A 17,527-nucleotide genomic window follows, 5' to 3' on the forward strand; every position below is an offset into this window, starting at 1 on the left:
AGCATCTTTGAGCCTCAGTTTCACAATTTGTAATATGCCATTGCATATCCTTCAGCACTATTGTAAGGAAAGTGCTTATAAAACTTGGAATGTTATCTAAATTTATTATGGATCTTATGATCTTTTAGCAACCAGTTTCAGTCTCACTCCCAAGGATGGTTCTTTTGAATACCTGTCATATAACCAGGAGATTTTTTTTTCCCCAGAAGATTATTATTTTATTCTATCAGTGACATCTTGATGTTAGACAAGTTTAATTTAATCCATGAAAACAAATGATGACAATGTAGTATCTTTATAGTGCTTTTCTTCCTAAAATCTTATAAGAAAGAAGCAAGGAATTATATATATTTTTACCTGAGAGACTAAGTAACTTAGCATGGTACTGGAACTAAAATGGCGCAACTATGTGACAAAGTAGATAAAGTGCTGAGCAGGGAATCAGGAAGATCTGAGTTCAAATCCAGTCTTAGACATTCAACTAGTTTTGTCTCCCTGGACAAGTCACTTAACCTTACTTACCTCAGTTTCCACATCTGTAAAATGAGTTGAAGAAGGAAATGGCAAACTATTTCAGTTGCCAAGAACCCCAAAGGAGTTGGTCATTGAAATGACTGAATAACATCACTGAAACCAAAACCTAATCCTTTTGTGGGCTGTACTGTTAAGTAAAGGGCAACAAACAGGTCAGGCAAAATGTATTTATTAAGTACTTTTATGTACCTGGTGTGTTAGGTACTCTTTTGGAGGAGGACAAGGTGGTAGGAAAAACAGATGTAAATTAAATATAAAATGTGGCTCCTGCCTTTGAAGATTTGCAATCTAATTGTAGAGAAAACAATAACATAAAAAGTAATAATACAAAAAGTCTATATTTAAGTCATGAATCAACTCCAAAATGCTGCATGTCAGATGGTGGGAGGAGGAAGAGGGAGAACAGTAGTGACTGGAATGTACCTCAGAGGTCTAGCCTACCTCGTCCTTCATGCCCCTTGACAACATTTCCAGCAAATGTTCATCGGACACTGTACAGAACCCTCTGATGATGAGGACCAGCTGATACTTGGGCGGTCCATTCTCCCAGCCTCTCTGCAGTTGCTTTCAGTTTTGCTCTTTGGTGCTAAGCAGAAAAAGCCTTAATTCTCTTTTACATGGCAACTCTTCAGAAAGTTGGAGCTATCATGTCTTCTCAAAATCTTTTCTGTTATTCAGTCATGCCTGACTCTGCATGATTCCTCTTCATGACTCCATGGACCCTACTGTCCATGGAATTTTCTTGGCAAGATTACTGGAGTGGTTGCCATTTCCTTCTCCAATGGATTAAGGTAAAATAGAGGCTGAGTGACTTTCTCAAGGTTACCAGATTTGAACCTACATCTTCCTAATTCCAGACCCAGTGATCTGTCCATTGAGCTCTCTAGCTGCCCCCTTCAGGCTAAACATTTATTTTACTGATGTTCATTTGGTGTAGTTTCCAGACTATTCTGGTCATCTTTTTTCTATGTTTGCACTTATTTGTTAAATAGGTGCCTAAAATATGGCATCCAGAAATGAATAAAATATCCAATATGTGACATGTCAGAGTGCAGTGACAATATCACCTCCCTCATTCTGGCAATTAGAAATTTCATTTTTAAAATTTTCTTTTTTGCTGCCATGTCACATTGAATTCATAATCCTCTAAAGCTCCTAAATCTCCTACTGGAATTATCCTCATCTCAAGGGAAAACTGAACCTGGACTCATGTGATTGTTGATGTTTTAAACTTGCGTGGGACTTTACATTTATCTTTATTAAGTTTCATTGTCAGGGCTGCTAGGTGGCACAGTGGATAGAGCATTGGCCTTGGAGTCAGGAGTACCTGGGTTCAAATCCGACCTCAGACACTTAATAATTACCTAGCCATGTGGCCTTGGGCAAGCCACTTAATCCCATTGCCTTGAAAAATCTTAAAAAAAAGTTTCATTGTCTTGGATTTAGTTTGTTGTTTTTAGCCAGTTAAGATTATTTTTGGATCTTACCTCATTCATCCAACCCATTAGCCTTGCTTCCAGCTTTGTATCATTTGCTTATTTAATTAGCACACTCTCTCATTCTTCATTCAAATCATTGATAAAATGTTGAGTGAACAGGACCAAGGAGAGATCCCTGGGGCTCTTCACTAGAGACTTTCATCTAGGTTTACAGTGAATCATTACTGACTTACTTAGCTAGTTCCAAATATATTCTATTTCCCTCTTACTAAGCTATGTTTCTGTATCTTACAAACAAGAGCTTCATCAAATACTTCTGGTAACTGTCTTTCAAAAATACACATATCCTATGTCTGTGGCATTTCCTTACATTAACCCTATCAAAAAAGGAAAGGAGATTAGAATGATATAGCCTGTTTTCATTGAACCCATATTAACTATTAGAAATTACTGCTTCTCTTTCTATATGTACATAAACCTTCCCTTTAACAAAATGTGATACAACTAGGTGGTATTCTGGATAGAGTACTTCATTTGAATTCAAAGACCCAAATTCTAATCCTGACTCAGAAACTTACAAGCTGTATCATTTAACCACTATTAGCCTCAAGTCTTCTCTGTAAAATGGAAATGATAATAGTAGGTATCTCACAGGATCAAGTGAAATGACATATGTAAAGTTATTTGTAAATAAAACCTTAAAGCACAATGGAAATGTTAATATGTTCTAGGATTCCCCCCCCCCCCCCCCCCCAGGAATCAAAATCAAATTCATTAGGCTACAGATTGAAGAATCAACTCTTTCCAATAATTCTTGCCTCCCCTTCATCCTGTTGCTCTTCTCCTATCCTTTTTAATTCCTCCTTCATTAGTGACTGAGGAATGGTATCTGCTAATTCTTTTAACATATAGGGCCTAGTGATTTGAACTTACTGAAGGCAGCCAAGTGTTTCCATCTACTCCTCACTTATCTTGGGATTCTTGGATGAAAAACTCCTTTTTAACCATTTTTGCTTCATCCTTCCAAGTCTAAAGGTTTTTCTCTGTGGTAGAGAAAACAGAAGCAAAAGATAAATCTGACAGTTTGGCTTTTTTCTTCCTTACTATTATCATTGTCTCTTTCATCTCAAGCAACTATCTCATTCCTTTTTTGATCTTCTCATATGCCCTCAACATAGCATTTTTATCATCTCAGTTTTGGGAGGGAGTTTGTGTTTTGGATAATGTCATACCAATGGGAGAGTGGCATCAAAGCTTTTGGGGATAAATGTGCTCAACTCTGATTGGTTCAGGAGCTAATGAGCTGAAAGGGAGCTCCTTTTCAGATATGGTGGAATTGCTCTTATATCAATAGGTTACTCACAGAAACAATCCTAGAAAGACCTTTTGTGATGCTCCTGCAGTATTTGGCTTCCCTCAGAAGGAGGCACTTCGCCAACAAATGCCCAAGAAGTATTGGCTCTTGGTACGAGTCTTGAGAACCAACAGGAGAGCAAGAGAATGCATAGGTGATATCACCAGTTTATATTTATGGTTCACCTGAAGCATGCTAACACTCCTCAGCTGCAGTGAGCACAGAAATTGCTCTGTCCTTGAGTAACATCTATAAGCTGAGATCCTCTGGGTTAATGGATTTGTTAATGCCTTGGTTTGGCTCCCCACGCTACCCCAAGAAAGGCAAGACAGTAATGACTCTTTTAAAGACTCACTGAACACATACATGTTGCCTTGTAAAGGGCCTAGAATTCCTTCCTCATGACACAGCCCCTTACTTCTGGTAGCTTCCCGCACCAATGCCAGTGTTTGGTTGGAGTCAACAGATGGAAGAGAGTGTTATGAGAGGCCTGCCAGCTTGGATCTATAGGGAGAGTCTTGATTTTTTTCTTTTTCTTAAAACACTTAGTATCTTTTCATTTATATAAATAGCTCTCGTTTACATAGTGCTTTAAGGCTTTCCTCACAAGGATCCTATGAGGTAGGAGGTGCAAGTCCCATTTTACAGATGAGTAAACTGAGCTGAAATGACTTAACCACTTATATAGAGCCAGAGTGTCTAGAAATGTAGCCTATGCACAGGGTGCCCTCTGCCATGCACCCACTGAAAATATGTGCTAACCCAAGCCTGCAAACCCCCAAAGTTCATTTGCTCTCCTTCTCTCCTCATTCCCTTTCCTCCTCTTCATATTCTTAAGGATTAGGCAGAGAACTCTTCCCTTTTGGGAGTGGAAGGGGATACGGATTTTTGTGTTTCTATTTAGTGTCATCTTCTTGATACAGGTTGACTTAATAGGCAACATCTGGGAAATGGCTGGTGGCAGCCAAGGGAGCAGAAGCCCCCCGGGAGCATAACCTGGGCTGTTGTCGGCTCTGGAGATGAGGAGGGGCTGAAGCTGTGGCCTCCTGGCTCCTTCCTCCTAGCTGGAATGAATAATTAAGAACCGGGGAACTGACTGCACCAAAGGAGGGCGTTATGTAAACTGGCAGCCAGCAGCCTATGTGTGTGCGTGTGTGTGTGTGCGTGTGTGTGTGTGTGCATGTGTGCATGCTGTTGTGTGTCTGTGTGCGCGCGCTCCTCGGTCCCTTGCGCGTGCGTGCGGCCGCGTCGGAGGCAGAGTGACCGGAGCGCGCGGGGGGCGGAGGGGAGCCGGGCACAGGGAGGCATGCCCGCCGGCCTGTGACACGACCCCCGGCCGCCGCTGCCCCGCAGCGGGGCTCCCCATGGAGGCGCCCCCGGCCGCCCCGGCCGCCCCCGCCCCGCGCGTGAATGAATGAGCTCGCGGCGGCTCGGCTCGGCGGCCCGGCCCGATGGCTTCCAGGTTAGTGCGGCGCCGTGCCGGAGCTGTCCGTGCGTCCGCCGCTGCCCGGGCTCCGGCCGCTGCCCGGGCTCGGCCGCCCGCCCTTTCCTCTGGGAGGGGGGCGCGTCCGCGGGTCCGTGTGTCCGCGTGTCCGCGTGTCCGTGTGTCCGTGTCTGTGCGCGCGTCTGGCAGCGGCCGGGGCGGCGCGGCGGGGGCGCAGACCCTCGGGGCAGGCCGGGCCGGGGGGCCGGAGGCGGCCGGCCTGGCATCGCGCCGCGGAGGCGCCCCCCGGCCCCGGCGCGTCACCGAGGGCTCCCCGGGAGCACCTGCGGCCCCCCGGCGGCTTCCTGCCCGGCCCGGGGCCCCTGCAGCCGGGGAGCGGCCAGCTGGGCCCGGCCAGAGCGCTCCGGCCGGGGAAAGAGGGGCTTGCTTACCCTTGGCCCCCGGCATTTGGCTCTGAACGTAGGACCCGGCCCTCTGCCTCCGGCCTCCCGCTGTCTGAAGGGGGCCCAGGACGGAGGTGGGGGTGAAGCCCCCCGGCCCGAGGGCTCCCGCCAGCATGCCCGGCTTCTCCTGGCGGCCCCAGGCACCTCCCGCCCTCTCCCCCAGCCCCAGCCATCACCGGACACGGGTTATCTTGAGTCTCTGCCTTGGAGAGCTCCCGAGATGCCGCCGACACTTCACAGGCCTCGGCAGAGAAGCGCACAAGCTCCAGTTTCCACACCGACCTGCGGCTTTCCAAGTAAATTCAGCTCCAGTCCCTTTTTCTACATACAGACATATATATGTGCCTTCACACACACACACACACACACACACACACACACACACACAGAAATTTATATACTTACACCGCTGTGCACATATGTCTGAATCTCTCTGTGGAATGTGCATATTCACAGAGGAACAACCACAGTCATTAAGGACAATGCTGTCACCGGGCTTTACAGCTTAACTTGTTGGGTACCTCAGTTTCCCATTCTAGAGGAGGTTAGACCAAGGGCCACAAGCCACGATAGAGAAAGGGAAGATGTGAGTTGCAGATATGGGAGTGAGATCATATTGCTAAGGTTTGGGGATCAGCCCAGGAAAGGCAAACTCTGACTTCCAGAATTATAGCACAAGCTGAGAACTTGATAGAATGCATTCAATTATCCAGTCACTTATCATTTATTAATCACCTACCATGTGGTAGTCACAGAAACTCCCTACACACGCCCACACGTGCGCACACACACACACACACACACACACACACACACACACAAATAATTTCTTCTTCCAAGAAGCTTATATCTTTTTTAGAAGAAATTGTACTATACATTTTTTAAGCATCTGCTATGTTTCAGTCAAGGGTATCTGGGCAACAAAGTGGCCTGGAATCAGGAAGTCCTCAGGTCAAATCCAACCTCAGATACTAGCTGTATGACCATGGGTAAGTCACTAAACCCCCTTTACCTATGTTTCCTCAGCTGTAAGATGAAGTGAAGAAGGAAATGTCAAACAACTCCAGTATTTTTGTCAAGAAAGCCCCAACTGGGGTCATCAGGAGTTAGGAATGACTGAAAACAATTAAACAACAACATTTTGGGCATAGTGTTAAGTGATTTATAAATTTTCTCATTTGGTCCTCACAACAATCTTGGGAGATAGGTGCTCTTAATTTCCCCTGTTTTATTAATGAGGAAACCAAGGTGGACAAAGCTTAGGTGACTTGCCCAGGATCACTTAGCTAACACTGAGTCTCTGAAACCTGGCTCTGAACTAAGGCGTTTCATACTGCAGGCCAAGAACTCTATTCAGGTTTCTACATCACCAAGAGGAGAGTGAGAAATAAACATATGTGTGTATATATATATATATATATATATATATATATATATATGTATATATATATACATATATATATGTGTATATATGTATATATGTATATATATGGCTTCATTTTGAAGGTAGTGTTCTTGAGTTGTACCTGGAAGGAAGGGATTGTGTGAGGTGAGAATAAGGTACTTTGAGGACAAAAGCAAAGAGACAGGAGATGGCTTGTTCTGTGTGATGAGGAAAGCAAGGTGACAAAGCTTGGTGGGACTGAAGAGTGTTAAGAAGGGAGTAAGGTGTAATAAGGCTAGAAAGGCAATTGAGGTGTTTTGTAAGGGTACTTTACCAAGCCAAATGGAAGAGATTTTATTTTTAATCATAGAGTCATTGAAATTTGTGGAGAAAGAGAGTGATGTGGTCAGTAAGCTTAGGCACTATTATTGGCAGCTCTTTTGAGTTTAAATTGGAATGGGGAGAAAGCTGAAGGAAAGAGATCAATTAAAAGACTATTGGAGATCTCTGGGAGAGAAGTCCCAATAGAAGGTGATGACTATGTGAATAGAGGGAAGGGAACAGATGTGAGATGTTATAGAGGTAAATGCAGCAGGATTTGGCAACTGACTGGATATCCAGGATGAAGGAAAAAGGTAACAAATTCATCTTTGGACACATTGAAGTTGAGATGTTTCTGTGGTGTTAAACATTAGGCAGTTGGTGATTTAATACTAAACCTTGAGAGAAAGATACTGACACTGACATACAGTTCTGTAAGGTATTGGCATTGAAATGATATAAATAAATGAAAGTTGCTGAGAGAGAGAGAATAGAGGGAAAACAAGAACACTCACCAAGTCTTGGGGATAGCCACACTTAAGGGATATATATATATATATATATATATATATATATATATATATATATGTATATATACTTATATATACATATATACATATATAAATTACATATGTATTTGTGTATGTATGCATATATCTATGCACACACCTATATTTTATTTTTTATGTCTATATTTTATTATGAATGTATATATATATACCCCTATTTTATTATACGCCTATATATGTTTTTGTATATATATCCCTATACATGAATACACAAATATGTGTATATACATAAATATATCTATGTCAGTATATTGACATATTTGTGTGGTAAGACAACAAAGGGTACTGAGAAGATAAGAACCTAGAAAAGTGAGAATAAACAGAAAAATAGTTTGATCATAAGTGTCAAATGCTGCAGAGGTCATGAAGGATGAAAATTTTAAAAAAATCATCATCTTTGGCAATTATAAAATTGAGTGATAAGGTCTGAAACCAGATTACAATAAATTAAGGAATAAAAGAAGTGAAAGTATTGAGTATAGATAGCATTTTCTAGTCTGAAAAGGAAGAAAACATAGGATAGCAGCTGGTGAGGTTGATAGGCTCTTTGCTATATATTTTTTTAAGATAGGGAGACTTGGGCATCTTTTTAAGGATGGAGGAGACTTGAGCTGGAGGGAAGGAACTAGAAGATAAGAGTTTAGAAGGGAAAGGATGATTAAGGATTTGATCTTAAGAGAAGACCTAGGGTATGGGGTCAAGGGCAAATGTAGAGAAGTTGGTCTTGGCAAGAAGAGCCATATCATTATTGAGACTGGTGGAAAAGAGGAAGGGAGGAGTAGTATTGAAGGGTTTTGAGACATCTATCAATGTCCATGTGTATGCCCATAAGCTCTCAATGAAAAGGACTGGGAGAACCCATGTCTCTGGGTTTGAAACTGAAGAAATTAGCTATCACCTCCTTGAGAAAATGATGTCCAGCTATAGTATCAAAAGAAAGTTTCATAGATTAATAAAGATTAGCAAAAAAGAGGAGCCTATGAAATATCTTGATACAGAGGAAAAAGCATAGTACTGGACCTCAAAAGACCTGGTTTCTAGACCTTGGCTTAATCATTCATTCATTAGTTTTGTCACTTAACCTCCCTGTGCTACATTTCCTTCATCATATGAAAGGGTGGACTAGATAATCCCTAGAAGAGTTTCTTCTAGGATTTTTTTTCATTGCATTCAGTAGTTTTATTGAAAGATCTCTTAGTGCCAGAACATAATTGTACTTTGCTAGGACACTTCAGCCAACTTATATTTGCATTAATGAATCAGAAAGGAAATTTTTCAGTGAATCAGGTGCATCTGCAAAACTCTTTTCAAAATGAAACATAAAACATGAAACATAACTATGATTCTTTAGTTTATTGTTAAGGGGAAGTCCCCCTCCTTCCCCCCATATAACATGATGTCAAAGGGAAATTTGAACTAGTTACAGCTTTGGTAGAAACAGCTATATAGATTGTACTGATTAACTATATGCTTTCCCAGCCTCTAGGATTTAAAAAAAATTGTGATTCAATGATTCAAGGCAAGGAATCAAAATTATTTTATGTAAGTAAGAAGGCATTGGGATAAAGGGAACTTAATGCACTTTTAGTGTCTTCAGACTGTGAAATTCAATTAAATTCAGTTCAAAAGCATTGATTAACTTCTTCTCTGGCTCACTGGGGATATATACCAAGATGAAAGACTTCATAATCCTTATACTCAGGGACCTTATAATCTAGTAGTGAGATAAGAATTATTCACAGTAACAGTAATGCAAGTTAGATAGTTGAGAGGTGCATTGAGATCACCAGAATGACCCTAAAATTATTTTGAATTAGAGCTAGAAAAGACCTTAGTGATTATGTTGTTCAGGTGTTTTTTAACTTTTTTTATGTCATATATACCTTTACCAGTCTGGTGAAGCCTGTGTTCTCTTTATTTAGAATCATGTTGCTAAATGTATAAAATAGTTTATAGGATTGCAAAGAAAACTATATTGACACACAGTTATTGAACACAGTCAGTGAAGGAATGTTTTTTGCTTGACTATGCATATTTGTTAGAGAGAATTTGTTTTTCTTTTTTCCTCTAATGAGGTGAGAGGGAGAGAAAAAAAAGTTTCTGTTAATTAAAAATTTTAAAAATGTTTGTTAGAATGGGTAGCTAGGACCCAGTGGATGGAGCATCAGCTCTGGGGTTAGGAAAATCTGCATTCAAATCTGGTATCAGACACTAGCAGAGCAAGTCTGGACTGGTCTGGGTAAGTCACTTAATTCCATTTGCCTCAGTTTCCTCATCTGTGAAGTGAGCTGTATAATGAGGAAATGACAAACTAATACCTTTGCCAAGAAAGTCCCAAGTAGGGTCATGAGGAGTCAAGTGAGACTGAAAAATGACGAAACAGATTCTCTTGTGGAGTGACTTACCCAAGGTCATAGGTAGTAAACAGCAGAAATCAAATTCATCCTCTAATTCTCTGAAAGTAAAACTAGTGCTCTTTGTGGATAATATATGACAAAAGAAGTCCTAGCCTTTATGAGCATGGGCAGAAGACTCAGCTGGTGCAATTCCAGTTTGCCAGAGACTCTGTTACTGGCTACTCATAACCTTTTAATAGACTGCAACAGAAGAACTAGTGTCCATTCAAAAGGCACCAGACCCCAGAACTTGCCTTGGTGTAACTTCTTGCCTGATGGCATTTCAGTGGAGAAGAAAGAAGGTGCCATAAGTGGAGACAACTTGGGTCTTGCCCATCCTATTGCCAGCTGAGGATAGTGGGCTCACCCTTATCCTAGTTTCTTTGATGTGGCATTGCTCCCACCAAGTTCAAGTCCAAGTACTCATGAATGATATGAGAGCCCTTATCTCAAGTTCTTGCCTTATACATATTAGAGGGTGATTTCTGTAGTTTAGTTCCCATGGAAGGTAAATTCCCAAAGTGTGCACAAAAGATGAAAAGGTAGTTTAGAGTAAGACTGTGGACAGCCTTAAATAGTTGGGATAAAGTAAGTGAGGACAAAGAATCAGTATTTCATTCTCGAAAGCAATAGGGGAATCTACCACAAGTTTTTGAGAAGGATAAAAACATAACCATAAGTGTGATAAATTTGGCAGCAGTGAAGAAGATTGATTGAAGAGGTGAGACTGGAGGCCAGGAGACTGGATTAGATGCTCCTATAGTCCTGGCTCTGAGATTTATTAATTGTGGGATCTTAGGTAAATATGATTTACCTATCTGTAAAATAGGGAATAACAAGACATGTCTGTTCTACTTCATAGTAGATAGATGGCAGCTAAGTGATAAAGTGAATAGAACTTGAGGCTTGGAATCAGGAAGGTATGAGTTCAAATCCAGGCTAGCTGTGTGACACTGGGTGAGTCACTTAACCTCTTTTTGGTGTGCCTCAGTTTCCTCATCTGTAAAGTGGAGATAATAATAGTATCTACTTCCCAGGGTTGTGAGAATCAAGTGAGGTGATAATTGTAAAGTGATTGACATAATACACAACAAAGTAAGCACTATAAAGTTAACTATCATCATCATCATCATCACCTTCATTATTATTCATAGGGTTGGTGAAAGGAATCATGTGAGGTACTCTATGTAATGTGCTTTGCAAATTGTAAAGTATTTTATAAATGTAGCTCTGGTGTGATAAAGGTCAGAATTAGGAGAACAATGGGCATGGCAAGGAATAGAAGATTGGCTATGAGATATAGAATGAAGGATGATCAAGGATGTTCTCCATGTTCTCTCTTGTGAACAAGCCTAAACAAGTTTGAAATATAATTTTAAGGGATTTAGATTAGCTGCTAAGATATTACTAAAAGCATTCTAAGACCTGGGATGAATAGGAGTAGAGGCAATAGAATTTCTTTCTCTGCAGAACTTTTACAAAAGACATCAATCTCTACCCTTTCTCAAGGACTTTACCAACTATCTAAAACCAGGGAAAAAGACTAATGGAAACTTATGGGAGATATAACATTTGTCTTCAAGTATTTAAAGGTTTGTATTATGTTCAAGAGGTGTTTGTCTTGGTTTCAGAAAAATAGGTAGCTTCTTACTGCCTGAAATCTCCAACATTTTTTAAAAATTTTTTTGAGAATGGATTATTTTAGTTTACCAAGGCTGGAAGTTCAGTCATGGGCCAATTTCACTACTGATGGGTATGGAAACCTTGACTTGCTTCTGTTTCCAACCTGGCAGGATCACCTCTCCCTGGGTAGGCTGAGATTCCTCAGCTCCTAGAGGCTCACTATATTGGTTCCAGACTAGTATGGTGGTTGCTCAGAACTTCTATGCTCCAGAAGATTCACTCTCCTCAGGTGTAGAAATTCTTAAAAGTATGTGCCACCAGCCCTCCCCAGTATTTTCTCCTGATTTTCTTAGGGCATATTTCTCACCTGGATGTATTCTAGTTAGTTGGTGTCCTTTTTAAAATGTTAATACTTTGATGCGAACATGATTCTCAAGATATAATCTATCTTAGACTTAGAGTACAGGGAGACCATCTCTTTCTTTGTTCTGAACATTATGATTCAGCCAAGTTCCAGAATAAGTTTTTTGACTGCTTTCATTTTTTGACTGACTCATTGCCTCTGAAGTTCACTAAAAGCCCCCTTTTCTATTTTTGGAAGAACTATTGTCTAGCCATTTCCCCCTTCCTATGATTATGCTACTACTCTTAAAAAAATCTTCTGTCACCATATCACCTCTTCTGGGGCCTCAAAGACCATCTTGACATTCTTTTATTCTCTGTGGCTTCTCTTGATGGAGATGAGTAATAATTTCCTCGTTTTGCAGATGAGAACCTGAAACTCAAATAGAGGAAACAATTTTCCCCCCAAATCTTTTATTGGATAGTGAGGCAAACAGAAGAAATCATGCATTCCAATTCTAATTTGCTGGTCTTTCTAGCATTTCACTCTGGCTCTGCTGACATATATGAGCTTATTAAACATTTGATAGCATGAGAAAATTTAGGCAAATTCAACATTAGGTTTTACATTTTAATTCAGTAGCCAGTAACATAGGATATTCTGATGTCTAAGATCGAGCTAGAATCTCCTGGAATTATAGAATTTTGCCTTTGTAGGTCATCTGGTCCAGTCTCCTCATCTTACCAGTGAGGGAACTGAAGCTTCTTGAAGTCAGATGATTCAGTCATGTTTACAGTTAGTAAGTGGTAGAACTGGGATTATATGTTCCTCTGCCCCTGCTCATGATTGCAACACAGCTATGGTCTTGCTAGACAACACCTGGAACTCATGGAGCTTATATTTCATAAGATCAAACCCTAGTCTTGTTTTAGTGGGTAGTTATACTATAAATGGAATTCAATAGAAATTTACTATGAGGATGTATTATAGTTTTTATTATCAATAACAAAAAATAATAAAGCATTTACATAGCATTTTAAGGCTTGTAAAGGACTTTACAAATATCCCATTGTAACCCTGGGAATCTGGTGCTATTATGATTCCTAGTTTACAGATGAGGAAACTGAGGGAAACAGGTCAAATGATTTTCCTACTGTTACGCAAGGTTACTCTAGTCTTTCCTGATTCTAGGCTCAGGGCTCTTTCTACTGCCCCACCTTGAGAGGTTGAGTTCTCTTTGTCTTCACAGTATTCAGTTTTCAAAAGAGTTGATGTTTCTGGAAATGTCCAGGGTAGATCCCATTGTTAGAAATATTCAGGGTCAAGACAACTCAAAAAATATTTGGATGCTTACTTTGTTCCTGGTGCTATTAACAGATTCTCTGATAGATGCAAAAGAAATTTAAATGTCTCATCATCAAGGGACTTTGGAGTAATGATAAGTACATAGCAAGAGTTAAATATGAATTGAATTGGCATGATTGGATCATTGATCCTTGGACACTAGAAACCTTGCCATAGTCACAGAAGATGAAAGTTTTCTTTAGAGTTACTCCAAAATGATACTTGATGAGCTAAGTAAGACTTCTCATTAGAAAAGTTTAAGGACTCCATTTGTCATAGTTGCTGCAGAGAATAAATATATTGAGTAAAAGGTTGAACTAGGTGTCTTCTAGGACCTTTTGTGGGCCATAAAATTCTAGGTTATTTTTATCTAGTACCTTGCCTGCAGGGAGTTGTGGTTCCACTTATCTTCTTATTGACAGAGAAAGCAATTTCAATGACCTTCCTCCATTTTAGGAACAACAGGAGATTTCCTTCCTTCAGGAAGTTTTTCTTAATGTTTGACAAATATTTCCTGCTGCAAAAGGTTGAGTGTAAATGAAGGAATACTAGATATAGAATAAGAAGACTTAGGTTGAGCCCCCAACCTCAACTTTGCTATTTACTGCTTGTTTGACTTTTGGTAAGTCATTTAATTTCTTGGGACCCCAGTTTCCCCAGCTGCCAAATGAAGGGATTGAGCTATATGATCTTTAAGTCCTTTGAGCTTCTGGCCCTATAGAGACTGACTGATGATATGGACAGCACCCTATTCTCTACAGCTCCAGCCTCCCCCTTTTGTCCTTGTCAGCACAAAGGACAGACTTGAAAAACAGTGTTATTTTCAAGCCAGGAAATCACATTCCTACCCATAACTCCTTTGTGGTTGTCAAGCAATTATAGGAAGCACTTTATTTTGGGGGAAGAACTTTCTAATTGGTTTTCTTCTTGATGAATCCCTCCTTCCCACCCTTCTGTAAAGCAGGATGACATTGTTATTCTGGTTGCAGAATGGTAATATGGGTATACAGAAAAATGTAGAATCACCCAGCAGGTTGGATTAAGAATGCACATTTCCCATTTTTTTTTTAAATTATGCCTTTTATTGGAGAACGCCTAGCCCCACTTGTGACTCCTTTATCTGTTTGATCATATATGCAATACATGTCTATATTCATAGGCCACAATCTCTGCAGTGAAAGGAAAGAAGTTCATTTCTTTAAAAAAAAAAGTTACTTTTATTGACACCTTTGTGTTAACATCACTTTTATTTTCTGTTTTTTTTTTCAAGGCACTAGAGTTAAGTGATCTGTCCAGTCACACAGTTAAGGTAATTATTGTATCTGAGGCAGTATTTGAATTCAGGTCTTCTTGATTCCAGGGTCAGTGCCACCTAGCTGCCCTTTATTTTCTATTCTGCCCCTCTCATCACCCCTACTCAATGAGCCATCAATTTTTTTTTGCTAAAAATTTAAAAATAAAGAAAACCAATTCAGCAAAACCAACCAACATATAAAGCTGTGTCTGACAGTGTATTTCATACCCATAGTTCCTTGTCTCTGTAAAAAGTAGCAAGAACTCTCTCTCTCTCTCTCTCTCTCTCTCTCTCTCTCTCTCTCTCTCTGTGTGTGTGTGTGTGTGTGTGTGTGTGTGTGTGTGTGTGTTTAGTTGAACATAGAGGGAGTTAAAAAAAGCCTCCCAAGAATTACTGCTATCCATAAATGAAAGTAACATCCTTAGGTGAAGAGTATACTAGGAGTGTTTTGACACTACAATTTTTGGTCAGTATTATTGGGAATCCCAACAAAGCACAGATCAAGGCTGTGTGTGTGTGTGTGTGTGTGTGTGTGTGTTTTATAATGTATAGACTGATGAAGTCACATATAAAGATCACAAAGCTTTGATGCTGAAGAGACTTGTAAAGATCAATTAAATCTAGGGATTCTTAACTTTGGGTCTACAAATTTATAAAACTTTTTTTGATAACAATTCATTGCCTTTATGAATATAATTCCTATGTATTTTAGGCATTTATAAACATTATTCTGAGAAGGGATCTATGAGCTTCAGACTTGCAAAGGATTCTTTGATACAAAATAGTTTAACAGCTCTTATTACGATTTGTGGTCCTGACTCCAGGAAAAGTTATACGAAAATCACTCCTTTTTTTCCTTCCAATTAAATATCTCTAGCATTTGAGATTCCACAGCCTGTCTAGATAATACTTTGATATCTTGAGTGTCAATCTAGGTCTTTTTTCCAAGGTTTCATTAAATCTTTTTCAGCTGAAATGTTAACTCATTCTATATTGCCTTGGCTGCAGTGGAGATGAATAACTATTTATTGTTAGTTACAAACCAGAGCTTTTTCAGTAGACTGCTTCTTCTTAGAGGAGATGGCAATGGTTCCTCCTTTCTGATGCTTTATGTCTTGCTTTCCCTGACCCAGCTGGGATTATCAAAGAGCACCTGCCATTTCCTCATCTTCCTATCACAAGCCAAACTGTAGGACATGGTAGATCTTGGTGAGATCAGCATAGTGGGAGGTTGAGATTCCTTCTCAAGCTTCTTCATGATTCTGCTTTTTCACATCTCTCCCCGTCTCTTCCTCGTGGCCCTTCTAGACTATTTCCTAATGCTTAGCTCAGTTGGTTGGAACAAGATGCTAGATCTATCATGAGTTTGCTCCTGCGAGAAATAACCATTGGTCCCACGTAGACAGCTATCTTGTTTTGTGTCACAAAAAGGAAGGGATGAGAATGTGATTGATTTAATGGCAACCCATGACCATTTCTAGAGGAGCAGCTGTGTATGTACATGTTCTACTCCTGATACTCGATCGGTACAACACAATCTGTACAAATAAAAACTGATGCAGTCCTGCCCCCCCGACTCCTCCCCCACCTCATCCCTAATCTCAGTTCCTCTAGTGAGATAATAAAGGCTCTGGCCCATCTTTCTGTCTGGCAGGCTCCAAGCAAAGTTTTATTTTGTCATCTTAAAGGGGAGGAAAAGTGGGTCAGGCTGTTTGGGCATTTTAAGCATGGAGTCCTGGGTCTCTTGCAGGCCTTGGGTCCCCATGGCAACAACAAATAGCATTTGTCGTGGCTGTTCCTGGATGGAATGCCAAACTCTGGGACTGAACTGAAGCTCTAGGAGACTCAGGGAGGCGGGGAGAGGGGGATAGATAGAGACTTAAGCTATTGTGGTGAGGGATGCTCTTCTCTTTGGGTTTGAGTAGGAAAGGAAAACAAATGACTGTCTCTTTTCTCCCCTTCTTTTCCTTCTCTCCCCCCCAGCCTCTTTGGGGCAGAGGACATCTGTGGAAGGGGGATTAAAGTTCCTCCTTTTCTGGCTCACTAAGGACTTTTTTTATTGAGCTTATCTTCACATTAATAATAAATTCCTTAACAAACTCAGTTCAACACTAGGGATGCTATCCCAAAAGCCTATTTAGCCATAGGCTCAAGAAGATCATAATGGCAGTTTGGTGAATGAACATGTGACCAAAGCCTCAGGGACATCAGGCAGCAGGCTGAAAAGAAATTCAATAAGCCCTGCCTCTCCTTCTGTCCCTTTTAAAGGACATTTTTGGAAAGCTGTTTTTATGAGGATTTGGGGAAGGGACCTGTCTGGGAGGGACCTCTTGAACATGTTGGCAATATAGGAAGCTGCTTGAATCAATTCTTTTAGTTTAGTGTAATGAGGAGCAGTAAAGAATTGTGTATCAAAGAAAGTATGGGTCTGGGCCAATGGAAATTTGGAAGGCCAGTGGATAATTCTGCAAGCCTGAAGAATTGTTATACTCAAATCTGGAAGGAGGCCTAGCCCATGATCAGGAATTGGCAAAGATCCCATCCCAGGTGAGTTTCCTGATTTCCAAGTTTCAGATTGAACTGTCCCTGAACATCATATGTACTTCTTGGGTCTGGCCCAGGAAGCACCCAGGGGAAAGTTTCAGCCAGTTCAGGACATAGAAGCCTACACACTAACTGGAGGAGAACAATGTGTTCATCTCAGAAAAAAATCTTGTGATGTAGGTGAGGAGACCCTTTCTATGCCAGTCAACACTGAGCATCTTTATAACCTTGAATAGGAAAGGAAAGCCCTGACGTAACAGCTAGCCTTTTCCATTGGTAACAGACTCAGTCCAAGTAGGGTATCATAAAGCCTAAACCTCAGTGAGACCCAGCTGGAGCATCCTTGAGTAGATTGTAGAGGCTTTCCTCATTCTTGAGATCCCAGCATCCCAATAAAGAAAAGCAAACTAGAACAATAGGCCCAATTTTCTTTCTCCAGATAATCACAGCTTTGCCACAGAAAGATAAGACTGAGTTTGCCATCTGCTTTACAGA

The 17,527-nt window shown here is 40.6% G+C and overlaps 1 protein-coding gene across 11 annotated transcripts in view; it reads left to right on the forward strand.

Moving 5' to 3' along the window:
• Nucleotides 1-17,527, forward strand: part of GRAMD1B (GRAM domain containing 1B) — a 332,765-nt gene that overhangs the window by 247,921 nt on the left and 67,317 nt on the right. The window contains exon 1 of one of the 11 annotated variants that reach the window (XM_074215321.1): nucleotides 4,642-4,789. The exons of 8 other annotated variants lie outside the window; for them this stretch is intronic. In XM_074215321.1, the coding sequence (XP_074071422.1) occupies nucleotides 4,779-4,789 (11 nt within the window). In that variant the 5' untranslated portion in view covers nucleotides 4,642-4,778. Of the gene's footprint in view, nucleotides 1-4,641; nucleotides 4,790-5,427; nucleotides 5,511-7,653; nucleotides 17,036-17,527 lie in introns of those variants that run through there. 2 more of the 11 variants (XM_074215325.1, XM_074215320.1) reach the window with 2 other exon arrangements.

Source organism: Macrotis lagotis, chromosome 1 (genome assembly GCF_037893015.1).
Source record: "Macrotis lagotis isolate mMagLag1 chromosome 1, bilby.v1.9.chrom.fasta, whole genome shotgun sequence".
Lineage (NCBI taxonomy): Eukaryota > Metazoa > Chordata > Mammalia > Peramelemorphia > Peramelidae > Macrotis > Macrotis lagotis.